The sequence below is a fragment of the Alosa pseudoharengus genome, unplaced genomic scaffold, assembly GCF_046254945.1.
Source record: "Alosa pseudoharengus isolate Yale_2024_CS ecotype anadromous, Long Island Sound unplaced genomic scaffold, YU_APseudo_1.1 YU_APseudo_1.1_scf_5, whole genome shotgun sequence".
NCBI classification, from domain to species: domain Eukaryota; kingdom Metazoa; phylum Chordata; class Actinopteri; order Clupeiformes; family Clupeidae; genus Alosa; species Alosa pseudoharengus.
The window spans coordinates 23082744-23098991 of record NW_027468837.1 but is presented as its reverse complement, the minus strand read 5'-3'; the positions used below and the strand labels follow the sequence as shown (position 1 = coordinate 23098991).

The window sequence follows — 16248 nt, the reverse complement described above, 5'->3', positions numbered from 1 at the left end:
GGATACTTCACACACACATGCTTTTTAATTTGACAGACTACAACTACCAAGCTGGAATCAAAGCACATCGATTCCCCTCTCACACCCTGCACGCACTTAAAACTAAATAAACAGGCATCTCAGGCTCAGGCATGTATAGGCAAAACTGTATCAGACCGGTGTAACGTTGGTAAATCTTCCATTGCACAGAATGATTTTTGTAGCACGTGCAACAAATGACAGTCAAAAGATACAATTACAGTGCTGCTATCAATTTGCTTGGTATAACCACATTTATAGTTTTCTACAAATGCAATCAATCAAATTGGCCTCCATCACTCAACCAACGCTAATGGTAACATTACCTAGGTCCTTATTGATATTATAAGATTAACGTACCTGCAGTAAAAACCAAGCATGTCCGATAAACATCCTCAGATTTATTTCGGCTTTAAGAAGAAATGGGAATTACATTTCATGTGAACATCATCCTATCCTTATTAGACGTTCTCTGCGGTAAACTAGTCCTTGTAGGAAGCGTCCATTGTTTTTCCAACCCACTTTTAACTTCCAACAAAATTACGTCTCACTGCAACGATGCGCCATCTAGTGGACAAACGACTACTTATCGCCAATACTGGAAATGCAGCCATGATGATGATGATGAATATTTATTTTGGCTTTCTTTTAATCCTACTGAATTTGTAATTATGTATCGGCCGTTCTAATACCGATAGTATGTGGGTGCCTGTGTGTGTGTGCATGTGTATATGTGTGCACCGCCATCTACAGGCCAATGAGTGTACAGTCACTAAATGTACACATAACCTAATTTTTTTTAGACCCCCCCATGGATGAAATTCTACGAAACTTGGCATACCCCCAGAGAATGCCAGGTCAATCATACACATAAAATTTGGTGCAGTTCTGAACATCTTAACTGAAGATAGGGGCGATTAAAGCAGAATAATATTGCATTTTCATTTTTTACCGGGGGGGGTGCAAATCACAAATGAGTGATTATGGGCCAGATTGATGTGGGCCCTTGAGACCAACATACCATAAAAGATTCTTCATCCTCAGTGCCACGGTTCAGGTAGTTATTTAAGAAAAACTGCTTTTTTGCGGTTCGGGGGGCCCAGCACGGGGGGGGGAGTGGCCCCCGGGGACGAAACGAAATTTTTCCGTAAAAGTCTAGTGGGGCTACATACCCACCAAATATCATGTGCCCTGGTGGTTCGGTGTCCCGGGTATCGTTGACCAAAAATTCAGGAAGTAGATGACGGGGAAAAAAAAACAAACAAACAAAAAAAAACAATCCCTATATGACCGCTTCGCTAGCGGCGGTCATATTAAACTCTGTTCCTGATTTTTCATACTATTTGTCTGACTGGGTCTCTTTTAAATCTATGGTATCAAAATTACCATCACCACCATTGCCAACACTAATTTGTTGGATACTGGACAGGCATTTAAGAATAACCTTAAGAATGTAGTGGCTTTGGAGGGAAACATTCTAGGGTTAGCAATAGCAAGCCACACAAGTGGTCCCTAGCTGATGAGGATCCTATCATTGTTTGTAGACCACCGCAAGAAGGTCTCAAAACTGGTGTGTGTGTGTGTGTTTGTGAGTATTGAAGGCAGGAATGCTTTGGTCATTTCTTTAGGGAAGAGGGGAGGGGCACCGCATTATTTGGTAAGGGTCATGATGTTTTTCTCCTGTAACATGTTGCCCTTTGATCCTATTATGTGGTTTAATTTGCATTTACTTTGCTGTTAAGCTGTTAATTGGGTTGTGTGAATGTGCTGCTCTGCTTGTTGACAATAGTTCAGACACTGTTCCGTTCTGTTAACAGGCCTTCACTGTTTACTTTCTAGTAATTGGTGACATATTGAAACATATTTCACCAACATAATAAATGGGTCAAACTTTATATTATGTCCATGCCAGACTGTTTGCTCATTGATCAGAGGTGTGCTTCCTGTGCCCTGTGACAAAGCTGACAAGACTAATGCTGTTTAGCGCCAACATTAATGTGATAACACATTATACTTCAGCCATATGAGAGAGTTGCTTTCTCAACACCGAAGTACATTATCAACAATGTGTGTGTACTGCCTGCCAAACAAAGCCATGATCTTTCTGTTTTTAGTAACTTTCTTTAGTTATTTTTCAATGGTGGAACAGGGACACTAGTCAAGCTTCAGATATTCATAGATGACTTTCTCAAAGTAAATGGTAACACTAAAACAAGGGGCTACAGTAAGATTCTGGAGGAACAGATCAGACCTGCCCCAATCGGCGGCATTGGACCATTAAACCACATGACCCACAACATACAGCTGGATTTTTGTATTTCCATGGAGCTGGATTTTCTTTTACTGCCCCCTCCCAACGAATGGAGTTTTCTTTAGCTACTGCTGCCAACATAGGGTGGCAGGGGTATGGAAGTGTTTAGTCATGACTAGATTAAATGCACTAAGACAATACTAAATATAGCTGCAAGCAGCAATGCGGGGGCCAAGCAGTGCGCTATAGCAGGAATGGCGTTGCCATGGCAGGAGCAAGCACTCACAGCAAGTTTGATTGCAATTGGATAAAGAACGGCTGAGAAATAAGCTCATTTACTTTGTTAGAGCGCCCCTAGATGCCAAATTACACCAATGTCCTTGTGTGTTCTCACAATCAGCTACCATGTCCCTCTACCAAGTTTGGACTTCATACACCAAAGTGTTGCTGAGATGTGAGCTCACATTCTTTATTACAGCACCCCTAGAGGTCAAATGAGACCACTTTCCTTACATGTCCTCACAATCAGCTAATATGTCCATGTATCAAGTTTGGACTTCATACAACGAAGCGTTGCTGAGATTTGAGCCCACTTCCTGTATTACAGCGCCCCCTATAGATGCCAAATGATGCCAATTTCCTACTGTGTCCTCACAATCAGATACCAAGTCCCTGTACCAAGTTTGGACTTCATACATCAAAGAATTGCTGAGATACAAGCTCACATCCTGTATTGCAGCGCCCCCTGTAGAGGCCAAATGACGCCAGTTTCCTAGTGCATCCCCACAATCAGGTACCAAGTCTCTATACCAAGTTTGGACTTCGTACATCAAAGCGTTGCTGAGATACAAGCTCACTTCCTGTATTGCAGCGCCCCCTATAGAGGCCAAATGATGCCAATTTCCTAGGGCGTCCTCACAATCAGATACCAAGTCCCTGTACTAAGTTTGGACTTCATACATTAAAGCGTAGCCGAGATGTTAGCCCACTTCCTGTTTGGCGGCATCGTCGCCATGTGTGATTGACTGTCACGGGCAAATAAACTTGAAATTAAAAAATCTGACAAGTATTGTTTGTGTGGCTCGGTCTGAAGATCATCTCCGCCAAGTTCTGTGAAAATCGGATGAAATTTGTAACCGCTGAAACTTTTCATAGAGTTTGGACTAAATCCAATATGGCGGAGGTCCAATATGGCGGAAAGTGACGGGATAGGGGTCGATGAACTCAAGATTGTTCAAGGATTCAGACGCTACCTCAATTGTGAAAATTAGACAAAAGAGTCAAGGATCACGAGCATGAACGCATGTCCAGCTTTGAACTGGTGGTGGCGCTAGAGTGTTCAATGTATATGCACGAAAATTGGTGCGAGTGATTGGGGCAGTGTCCTGACTAATGGTATCAAGTCTTGTTATGTTAACTCAAAGCGTCACCTAGATGTTTGTCCACTTCCTGTTTGGTGGCTTCATTGCCATATTGGATTGGCTGTCACGAGCAAACAAAAATGAAATTAAAAAATCTGACCAGTATCGTTTGTGTGGCTCGGTCTGAAGATCATCTCCTCCAAGTTCTGTGAAAATCGGATGAAATTTGTAACCGCTGAAACTTTTCGTAGAGTTTGGACTAAATCCAATATGGCGGAGGTCCAATATGGCGGAAAGTGACGGGATAGGGGTCATTGAACTTAGGTCGGTCCAGGGATTCCAACGGTGCCTGATATGTGAAAATCGGACGTACCATTCAATGGTCACATGCATGAATGCAATCCAGGTTCGACCCATTGGTGGCGCTAGAGTGTTGGGCATAGAGTTCTGGAAATTGGTGAGAGTGATCATGGGACAGTGCTGAATCAGTGTGCCTAATTTCATAACTTTAGACCCAGCGGTTCAATTTTCGGCCAGATTTTGACCTGTTGGTGGCGCTAGATGGCTGGGTTTAGAGGTCCGTAAATGAGTGTGAATGGTCAGTGGAGTGTCCCGAAACTTTCTGCCAAAAAATCTGCACTTTTTAGCCAGGCGTTCTATGGGCTGCCATAGACTCCAATGGCAGAAGTGTAATAATAGGAAAAGCTAGTAACTCAATGGGTGCCTTCGCAGCTTCGCTGCTTGGCCCCCAATGATAATAATTGAGCCTTTTGATGGAGCTGTATTTTCTGAATGCTATAATATATGAAAAAGGAAGGCTTTAGTGGGGAAGGAGTGAGATGATCTAGTCTTTGGAAGCCCTCAACCTCTGGCTGCACCCCTGGTCAAGTGGTTTGTGATGGCAGTTTTGTTAATCATACAGCTTCCCTACCCAGTGAAAAGGGTGTAACAGTTCAAGTTGGACAGTCTCTGCTGATGTTGTGCAAGATCAGCGTCAAACTTTTACAGAAAGTACTGCTATAAATACCCTTTCTTTCTGTAAAAGCATTGACAAATGATCACTTGAACTATGGCTCATATGACTCCACACCTTTGTTTTAACAGCATAGTTTTCCATTTCAGAACAGGCTATACTAAGCAAAAAAGAAACTTACCACTGACACCCTTTACAATGAATCATTAGTCAATCTCAGTGTTGATCAGAACGGGCGTGGCTGGAAAATGTGGTGTGTTGAGACTTCTGCTTTAGCGTCACATGTCAAACTACCAAGGAATACCATGACAATGGCACAAGGCACACAAGCAAACAAAAAAATCATAAAACTAAGAGTGAGTGATCCAAGCCCACCGTTACTCACAACAGGCAAGGAGAGATAATTGACTGTAATCAAAATATGCTGTATAGAATGGGTGTGGATAGGTCTGTAGAGACAAATGAGCCTGTATACCTCTGCACTTAGTTTGTAAACTATGTTTGTCCCAATGAACAGAGATTACATGGTTTCTATTTAACTAAACACCATCACAAGATAGTCAGAAGACAATGGTGCCGACATTTAAGGGCAGTAATTTCCCTCACTTAGCCCTTATGAACATCATAGATCATAGTTATAGATCATGTCATGTAAATGTTACTTAACATTTCAGATTTATTTACAGCTTTGGGTCAGGGATACCTCTGATGCTGGCTTAAAAAGTTATCAGACTTACATCAGACTTAGTTTGATGGTAGCTTATCACCTCTTAGCTGAGTCACTTTCATATGTTGTAGTTACAAGATAAAATCTACATAAGCAATAATGCCAAGTGTTTGTCCATAGAACACTTAACATCTGATGCCTTAGTCCTTTTCTGTTTAATCTATTTAGTACAGTTTCCCAGATGTCTATAGTATTTGTCTGATTTGCTTTAGATTTATATACTAGGCAGGAGGTTCATATGCTGGAATTTTGTTTCACTTTGGCTAATATTGCAAGACAGGGTTGTGACGTGAGTGTCTGGGGTAATCTGATTGACCTTGGCTTTCCACAGTCACACACCAACACACACACACACAGACCCAAATGCAATGGGCTCTGGGTGGCACCCACCCGTAACGTTAGAAAAGGTTTAAATACTTATAACTTACAACAAACACTTTCTGATGCTAGGATCAATCTGAGATATGTGACATAATGCAAGGAAAGCCAAATGTGATGCATGTTGGAAAGAGGGAACAATGAGTGCCAGCCAGCCAGATAGCCTGTTTTATAGCTCCAGGCCGCAATCAGGCAACTACAACCTCCTGTCCAGTAGCTCTGCCCTGCAAGACCAAGAAACAGACAAACATAGACTGGCAGGCAGAAACAGAGAGTGCCGTAACAATGACCACAACCATAGTGTTGTGCAGTCTGCAGTGCAATATTGTGCTGTGCAGCCGCAGTCATAACTATTCCCATTATGTATCTAAAGTACATTTTTCACCTTTCTTTTCCATGTGCCTGAAGCAAGCTGTTCATTGGTTGGAATCCACATTTGAGGAATGATCAACTGAAGTTGACAAAAAAAGTGTACAGAATTAGGGCCCTATCATGACATTCTAAAGTGCATCGTCACTCGTCAAAAGTCTATTCAAATTTAGTAGGATGTCCAGTTCACATTGGGAGGGGTTTCGTTCTCAAAAGTGGAGCGCATGGCGTAACAAGGTGTTCCTAGGTCTTTTAATCAGTCATATGGGAGTGTTTGGGGCGTAACATCATTTTAAACCAATGAGAATGACATCTGTCATTCCCTTTAACGGCGCAACGCGCGATATGTCAAATAAATGCATCGGTATTTTGGCATTCAACGGCACATTTGAAGGACGCTGCTTGCGAGACCGTGTGGAATAGTCATTCTTAAACCACGCTTTACTAAAACCTAGCATAGCCTTCACGCATTTGCACTCGTCTATTATTTGAACTCATTGGCAAAGTGAAACTAACTTCACCAAGGAGTCAGTCAACAACAAGACAGTTATATGCAGTTACTTTCACTATTGACTGACAATGGGTTACCATCGAAAACATAGGCTGGAAAAAGCAACACTTACCCTAATGTTGCTCAAATGACTGAATAAAACAACATTTATCCTGCAGAGGAGTTGCTTATATCGCGTGACAGTGCGTCTTCAGCTGTGCTCCATACGTGTCTCTCGCCTCACCCCTAATCATTTTTAACCGTCATTACCAATTTGCAAATGATGGTGAATAACTACTCATCATGAGATGTACAGTATTTCGTAATATCTTTATTCTAATTATGTTTCCCATTGTAATCGTGCAATTTGTAATGCTTTGCATGGACGTGCGCTGGTGTGCGTTCATGAATGATAGAAGGATGGTGCGTGCACCTGCCAATATGACTGTTGACATGCGCTCTTAAAATAGCATATGAACAACTCGCCATTGACTTCTGACCAGGTTTAGGTGGTGTATGATAGCGATTTTTAGACAACGCGCTGGCCCCTCCATAGGTTGTTAATTGCCACACCCCTGGGCGCAATGCTTAAAAAATAAACGTGCAAAATACCGAATTCAACTTTCCGCGGGTGAATAACGAGTATTACGCCATGCGCTGGTGGCCCAAAATACAGCCCTTAGAGTCACAGGCGTTTAAGTACTTCAGTTATATCCTGATTCCTGCCCTAGGAGGTTCAGATCTTGGGTTTAGGACAACTCCTGATTTGCCAGCACAGGAATTTGTCAGTGAATCTATTTGTAGAGACAATTATGAAAATATATAAACAAATTAAAAAGACAAATGACAATGAAATCACAGTACTTTTTGTACATTTTATTTAATCTGTTTTGCCCAGATGCATCCAGTATCAGTTGTAACTTTTACAGAAGTCGTCATGTTTAAATATAGAAAGTCTTTTGAGAAAAAACCCAGTCTGAAGGTGTTTTACTTTTTAATCACTGACAATGAACAAGGGAGAGGGAAATCTGTGCTTACTGTACCTGCATATCTCCCTCACTTGACTTAACTGCTGAATTGCCTTCAAAGTAACTTAATTTCCTCATACACCCATTGCCTTCAAAGCAACTCAATTTCCTCATACACCCTTTTCTGACGACATTACATATTTTCTGATCTGATTAGTGACTTTTATCATGGCAAGCATACGATGAGTAACCCCCCTTTTGTCCTAGAAACCGTATCTGATCTCAAGCAAAATATTTAAACAGTGATATATATACACAAAGATAACTTTGAGATCAATAGATTGTTACAATTCATCTCCTTTCAAAAGCTGCACTTAAATACTCTAATCGGTCAAGTGTGGGTTTTTAGAGAAGCCTGTGACTTTGCATAACACTTCTTACTAGAAGTGTTTGCATTTCTTAACAATTCTTAATTATTTCCTAATAGTATTTTTGGAGCATCTCTTCAAAAGGGCTCAATTGGGACTGAAGATGAAAAAAAAGGTCCATGGTGGCTGGATGACAAATTACTGGGAAGAGGGGAAACCACCATCTCAAAGGAGTGTCCCTTAGGAAACTCACAGTCTCTCTGCTGACCCCTAGCCATTGTGAAGCGCCGCTGGTGGCCTACTGGTCCAGCTCATGCTCCTTGGCCTCCTCAGCGTTCTCCACGGCTGTGGCCGCGGCGATGGCCGCCTCCAGCTCAGCTCTTTTCCTCCGTCGTTCCGCCTCAGTCACCGTCATAGGATGGAGAGGGAAAAATCCTGCCAGCCCTGTACAACAGAGTGAAGAGCAGAGACCCATGAGGTGATTTAAGATTCTTCATGAAATTATTACAGCACCTTTCTGGCTGACTGATGGGTTTATGACTTGGATGAAAAAAGACTACTCTATAAGTGAAGCTCACTGAGAGCTATCACGCACAAGCCAAATCAAAGCATTGGCTGAAGAGTTATTACATATTTCAGGTACTGTTATAGTATAACTGATACAACTGACAACCTGGCATGGTCAGCAATTGTGTATTAAAACATCACCTAGTTTTGGAGAGAGATATTGAAAATACAATACAATTTTGCCAATTTTCTTTCAATCAAAGCCAGAACAAAGACATTCTTAAATTATAAGACAAATGGAAATTTGTGTGCGAAACTATTTACATATACATTTAACGGGTGTAACAGTACCCATATTAATACGGGACAGTTTCAGTACAGGAGGTATGGTGCAAATATATGTGCTGAATGTAATCTTTAACAGTAATTAACAGCAGGCTTTTTTGTGTGAGGAACATACTTCACATGACTTCCTACACAAACATATTACCGGTAAGTGGGGGAAAGTATATTCCCTTGCACTTCCCTCCTATCCACTTCCTCTGCACTGACAGCTATGTCTAATCATGATCAATTATCCTTATCCTTAGGTCTCCAGTTTGGGAACACTTTTGTTTCCCTGTGAACCTACAACAAGTAGATAAGACGAAAGCAGTGTGCCAACATTATTCAATAGTAATAATAATAATTCAACCAGACAGCGGAATTAAAGAGGTAGAGTTGTAATAGAAATAGTAGGCCTAGGCTATAGGCTAATCTGCATAAAGTGTGCTGTCATAAATATCAGACATTCAGCATTCTCTCTTTTTATTTCAGGATATAAAATAATAATAATAATAATAATAATAATAATAATAATAAATACAGATATATTATATTGTAATCCTCTGGTGTTCTAAGGTAGGCTATTGAAATGTTATTTCATAAAAATGTCTTTGTTTCATTGTACCAGGCCTATGTCAAAAGCAGGCTCGAATGAAGCTGGGAAGGATTAAACACAGTTTCCATACTTGGTAATCAACCGTGATAATTATGATATTTTTTAATGAAAACGGTAATTTTTATCACCAACATTTGTATCGTGGTTTACTGTTACACCGGTAATCGTTACATCCCTACCACCCACCACACTCATGATGGGTTTGTCCTCTGCTCAATCAACTCCTTTTTGGACTGCCCAAGAAACAGAGCACGAGAAAGTATAGCTTGATGGTCTAACTCCACAATTCAGTACCACACAGTTTCACATGTTTTCAGGAAAAGGTTTCTAACTGATACAAGGTATTTCCAAACAAAACCTTTGATTTTGGTAACCCGTTTTTTGAAACTGGCCATTCACAAAGACAGCTGAATTTTAGTTGGCTATCCCACCAGAATTTTGGTTTAAGCCGTTCTTGAGCTATTGAAATGAGTCAGTTGCAGAGCCCTGTAAGGACAACAGTTCAACAAATTTTGGACAAAATCAGGACAACAAAATTGGGTGTGAATCCAAAGAATGCAGCCAAGTATAAACATACTAATTTTTTAAATTCTGGCTAAAGTTGTTCTTGAGACAAGTTGCAAGTTGCATCACACCCATGGACACAGTTTTTAAAAATTGGGTGTGCATTCAAAATGTATAGTAGCAATGCAGCAAGTCCGATTTCAAAGATATTGACTAATGAAACACTAGATTTTTGAGCAATCGCAATGTGCTCAACACTTACATTTATCAAATCATTTTCACCCCTAAAATGAGGCTGTGACCCCCAGCATGGTCTGTGCTAGGGTGAAATAAGGGGGCACAGAAAACTGAGCGGGAACAGGAGGTCAAATGGCCGACCCAATGACCGAATGGACAAACAGCAGAATGAATGAGGTGTATTACAATACAAAAGTGACTCTCCACAGTCAACACTGGATCTGTGTCTCATTGTTTGCCCATGTGAAATGTTTCCAAGAACTAAGAGCTTACAATTTATCCTTTATTCATTGCTTATCTTTGTTAGCAAAAACATTGCCAAGTTTACAGAGAAAAGTAGTGTTGTGATATGGTATATTCTATGGAATGACAAAATAGGTGAATAACCATAATTCATAGTAGAACACACTAAATTGTACTCACATTGAAGCACTTCAACAGTGTAAATTGAACTTTTGAGACACAAGAAATTCCACAATTTTGAATACATAACATTAATATGTTATCCATTAAATACAGTGAAGTCACACATGATATAACATCTTTTGTCTTTGTGGTGGTGGAGTCAGGGTGTGTCACAAGATAAACAGACAATACTGTATGTGAGGCAATACTGTACAAACGATGGAGTTTGATAGCATAAATACACTTAAGGAGGGGAAAATAAAAAGCTACCATAAAACCTCAATGATAATTATGCCATGAAACCAAAACAAAAAAAATAACTTATAACTCTTTATGAGCCCATAATACAGTACTTATGTGCACTATGATTCATCATGTACTCACCTAAAAGTTTGGCAACAGGCTTGGTTGGATGAGCCCCACACCCAATCCAGTACTTAATCCGGTCATAATTGAAACTGACCAACTTCTCATTGTGAATGTTGGGCAGAGGATCGTATGATCCAAGCTGCTCTATGTATTTACTGTCTCGAGCTCTCTTGTTGTATGCGGCCACAATGCGGTAAAACGGTCGGTTGGTTGCACCACCCAGAGACATTCTGATGACCACATGTCCTCCATGGTACTTCTTCAACAGTAAGGATGCTGTGAGGTGACACAAGCAAATATGGCTTTAGATTATTCTCTCATAACATGCAGAGCATCACATCAAGTCATCAGAGAGATAAAAAAAATAAGATGATTAGTAAATGTGGCTTATAACTTTTAAATTAATCAACTTAAAATCATTTATTTTTCAAATTGTCATTGTTCCATTCTGTCCTACTCAACTATTACTTATTTCTACAATTACTTTCTGTGCAGCACTTTGTTTACACTGTAGTAAACACATAAAAAAGGCTTCATATTATTAACCCTTAGAACCCTAAGCTGTTTTAGGGCATTTTCACTACCTTTATTCATAAGGATTTATTCTGGTCATTGTAAGTGCCACACACATATATTATATATTGTTTTTTTCAGGAGAGTTTAGGCTATTCAGATCTGCCATCATTTCATGTATTAATACTAGCATTGATTTTATTTTGATTTTTAAAGAATTAAAATATAAAAAGTGTATTATAAATTTTTTTATATTTCGACATGTATCTCACCACTGCAAGCTCACAGCTCTACATGCATTTCATGTGTGTGTAGGGCAGACTCTCCTGAATCGGGCAATTTAATTGCCATGTTGGAGGGATACTCTGGGGCTGAGCAATTTACAGAAATATTTGCTGTGTGATTTACGGAAATAAATGCCATTTTTTATTTAGTGATGAAAAATGACCTTTCTGCGCTCCATATCTGTGACACGAACTGATCTGACCTGACTTGACCCGAGGTTGCGTGTTAGCCTGCGTGCCTGTGTGTATGCAGTCATAATAATTCTCAACTATTTACTGCATTGCCATGAACAAAGTAAAGGCAAAAAAGGTGTTTATTTGTTGAACAAATTGGGATGCAATGTGAGCCTTGAATTGGATGCCATGCAGGAATTTGCTAGGATCTCAAAACCAGAATATGAACATGCTTTGCCATAGAGAAACACATGATAGCATTGGATTATAAACATGCTTTGCCACAAGAACAGACAAAAACGTGGGGTAAGTCCAGCTATATGAAGTTATTATTTTGCTGTCACTTCGTCTGTTTTATAACCCAGAAGGATGTACTTGGTATCAACAATGATAGCTCTGAGTCTCCTCTTTCATCTGACATGCGTGGCATATCTATGCGATCACGGGTCCGCGAGTAATTCAAACGAGAGTAATGAGTGTGCAGCGTTGGTTTGTGTACATGACGTTATTATTTTGCAGTCACTTCGTCTGATTTTATAAGCCAGAAGGATCGATAAACATGGTACCAATGGATAGCCCTGTGCCCCCTCTTTCATCTGATATGCTTGCCATATCGATGCGATCACGGGTTCGCGAGTAATTCAAACTAGAGTAATGTGTGTGCAGGTGAATGCAGAGAAGTATAGACTGTAAATATGATGCAATTTGATTTAATTTCATGATTTTTTTAAATTTTCATACTTGATCGTACAGACAAGTGTGTAGTCTCGTTGGAAAGCCCCACTTCTGCTCTGTCGTGCAATAAAGGTTTCATCTCGCTGCGATGAACCGTTCCGGAGCAATGTAACAGAGAAGAAAGGGTGTGTTTTTTGACGCACTTTGCGTCAATCGGGTTCTAAGGGTTAATCTAATGTCATGTTTGTAGATTTGATGAGGATACATCTTTCCAAACTCTTAGATAGTCCTGGATGCATTTTTTTTGGGCAGGGGCCCAAAGCTAAGCTACCAGAATTTTTGCCAGAATAATTCCCCCCTTAAAGGAGAATTCCGGTGTGATATTGACCTAAAGTGTGTTGAAACATGATACCGAGTGTGAACGTATGTCTCATAGCCCATCTCGGCTTGTCCCCTGCACTCCAAAATCTGGCGCTAGTTAGCCGATGCTACCATCAGCTTTTTCAATGGTGGTGCTTCGGCATCGGGTTAGCCATGCAAATAAATCACACCATTAATACATTTTACACCATTTACAAGGCTCAATGTATCTCCACACTTCATTGGTAGACTTCCGCGCCAGATTTTGGAGTGCAGGGGACAAGCCGAGATGGGCTATGAGACATACGTTCACATTCGGTATCATGTTTCAACACACTTTAGGTCAATATCACACCTGAATTCTCCTTTAATTTAGATCTATACTGTTCATCAATGTTTGCATCCACTATGTGTACATTTAGTATGTATACCAAAGACTAATTAGTACAGGAAATAAATTTTTTTCACATTTGAGGTTTAGGCCCATATACTCTGGTTGAATAGGCTGTCTAGCCTCAGGAGTGCTACTGCAGGTCCACATCAAGGTTTCACATCAATAATTGACGCACGTTGTAGAGTGCCCTTGTGATTTATCACATGACACCAACAGAAACATAGAACCTAAGTGCACATTTGAGATTAAAGGGTTTGAAATGCCATGTTTCCACTAGTGCCTTAAACTTTTGGAGTGGTATGCTTGGCAGGTGAGGGGTTAAATAAACTATGATGATTATTCTTATTTTACTATTAGATATGACACTCGAGCATTATGGTTAATGTTGGATACCATGTGTTTCTAATGTTTTGCTACTGGGCCCATCTTAATGTTGCTCTTGATCATTAGAGATGAAAAATAACATCACATAAAGTGTATTTAGTAATATAGTAGTCTGGTTTGGATAGTCTGGTTTATTTTCAGATATCTCTCAGTGAGGAACTTCATACCGTCATTGAGTCTTGTGAGCAGATTAAGAGATACGTGCATGTTTTGTACAACTGCAAATATGTTCATGCATACGAACGAAAACTTACTGAGATGAACCATGATCACTTCACGTCTTCATGCAAGAAGCGAGGTAGAGATCTAGAGAAGACAATAGCAAAAAGCAAATAAGTTTCACTTCCCAAGGGCTGTCAATAATTACCTGCGTAGACATTAGCCATCTCAATGTCCACATGACAACTATAACTAGAAAATATACATGAAGATAGCCCTCTCATATAGGATATATATATATATATATATATATATATATAACGGTACTACATTATAGTTAATTAACCCTGTGATAGTCAGAGTTACATAATTTTAAAACATCTAAGTTAGCATCTTAGTTTGCGCTTACGTTACCTGAAATTTCAATTAATTCAGCTTCCTAGATCATTAAATAATGTGTTAGAATACCCGTGTTAAAGCGACTCAAAGCTGTGTTAGTTGCTCGTAGTCAGACTCGATAAATCCAGATACAATTAGTAAACATTTACAATTCCCCAGTAGACCAATGTGACATTCATAAGCATGGATAGACGGTCCAATGTTGATGACGTAGAAACGTTCGCCTCTCTGCAGCTTGCAGGGGCTTCTCAACAAAATAGCATAGTATCGCCATCTACCTACTAGGAGAGTAAGGACTTTTTTACAGCGCACCAGATACTTTTTAATAGGAGAGAAAACGAATGGCTAAACGTGTGCGTATGTTTAAGTTTTTATTTGTTACGAAACACAATCACATAGCGGTATGTTTAATCTGATTCAAAAGGTCACATCAAGTGGCTCTTGCCTGTTCAGGTGGTTTCTGTAGCCTATCCGCAGCTTAATTTTGTGAGGAGAAGTGTAGCCCAAATGTGTCTACTCAAATAAACATTTTGCAACAGGATTATTTATGTAGTAGATTTACAGTACAGTAGAGTAGACTATTGACCACTGACAACTTGACAAGGCCGATTGACATGCGGGACTGGAGCTGAAAATCACACAAATTAGGCGGGATGTTCCGAACAATTCGGGACAGCTGGCAACCCAAGTGAGAGTATGCCCTATTGATCTTTCGGTAAACCATGTTAGAATTCATCCTGGTATGAACTGCACATCGGCCCATAGGCTACTCTAAGTGATTTTTCATTAGCCTATCCGTAAAGTCTGACAAGGCCTTTAGATCACACTCACCGTCCACCAGGTGGCACTACTGTACTACAAACCTGACGCCAATTACTTCATTGAAGTTTGGGAACATGAGATCCACCTTGTCTCAATTAACAGGGCGGAGACGGTGTTCCAACTGCAGGCGTAGGAAACAGCAGAAAACAGATCTTTTTTAGGACACATCTACGATCGGTATACAGTAGTAGGTCTAAATACCTTCTGCACGTGAATGTTGGTCTAGGCTACTTAGAGACTCGTCAGTAGCTGTAGGCCTAAACAAGGTAGGCCAACACGAAGTGTTAACTGTTAAATATATTTATACTTAACTCCTCTATATGATAATTTGCTTTGTCACTGTTGTGTTGATTTACAAGAACAATAGGACGAATTTGGAATCCTGAAATACCAAAGTAGGCTAATGATGCGTGTAGGCCATCTTGGCCATAACACTAGTGAATCTTTCACTCAAACTTAGTTCTCTGAAAATTACAAGATAAATGTCACCTTTGAAATACAGACCATGTGCATAGGCTGTGCAGGTGGAAGTGTCTAACAACCTACAACATGCACTAGTCATTTTATGTGCAATTATGAACCAGTGTTGACTTGAACTGGTAACGAGGCGGTCATACAATTGCGACTCTTTTACATGCAGTTCATACATGCATCATCACCTCTTTTTGGCCCAGTTCCATTTACAATGTAATTGAAATGCCTTAGTAAAGGTAGCAATGTGTGTATATATGTATATATATGTGTATAGTGAAATGACCATTGAAATCTAATTGCATAATTGTTTCTAATCTATCTAATTGTTTCTAATCTAACCTATTTTTTTTTGACAACACCTTGGCACATTATTGTCAGTATAAAACAGTAAGTCCAGCTAAATCTTCATCTGTTGCCCACAGAAAACCAGTGTAAGTCAGATCAATATACAGTACATGAACCAATAGTGGAGTGAAAGCCAAATTGATCAGTTGATCTGCAATCATATGAACTTAAATTAAACAAGAAATCTGTATTTCATGTACTTCATGCATCTGTGCATGTGTGTATTTACACTATTGCTCACTAAATATCGTCTCATCAGAACTTTAACTGTCATATCCTCAAACTGAAGCAATTTCATGTAAATCATGAGCCCCAAACTACACTTCCTTCCGTGATCTCAACATTCATGGCCTAACATGCAATGCTCTCCAGAGGGTGAAAACACGTCAGCGCTTCCCTG

At 39.9% G+C, this 16248-nt stretch overlaps 1 protein-coding gene across 2 annotated transcripts; it reads right to left on the bottom strand.

Moving 5' to 3' along the window:
* Positions 1-7427: 7427 nt before the first annotated feature.
* mrps16 (mitochondrial ribosomal protein S16) lies at positions 7428-14413 on the bottom strand. 2 transcript variants are annotated; one of them, XM_076268331.1, is made up of 4 exons: positions 14223-14413; positions 13904-13955; positions 10881-11141; positions 7428-8347 (listed from the first exon to the last, which is right to left on the bottom strand). In XM_076268331.1, exons 2-4 carry the CDS (start codon positions 13914-13916, stop codon positions 8202-8204), a joined length of 420 nt encoding a protein of 139 aa, XP_076124446.1. In that variant the 5' UTR covers positions 13917-13955; positions 14223-14413; the 3' UTR covers positions 7428-8201. The 2 variants fall into 2 exon arrangements, with proteins under 2 accessions (XP_076124446.1, XP_076124444.1); XM_076268329.1 differs by having other exon boundaries at positions 14277-14413.
* Between the last annotated feature and the right edge of the window lie 1835 nt (positions 14414-16248).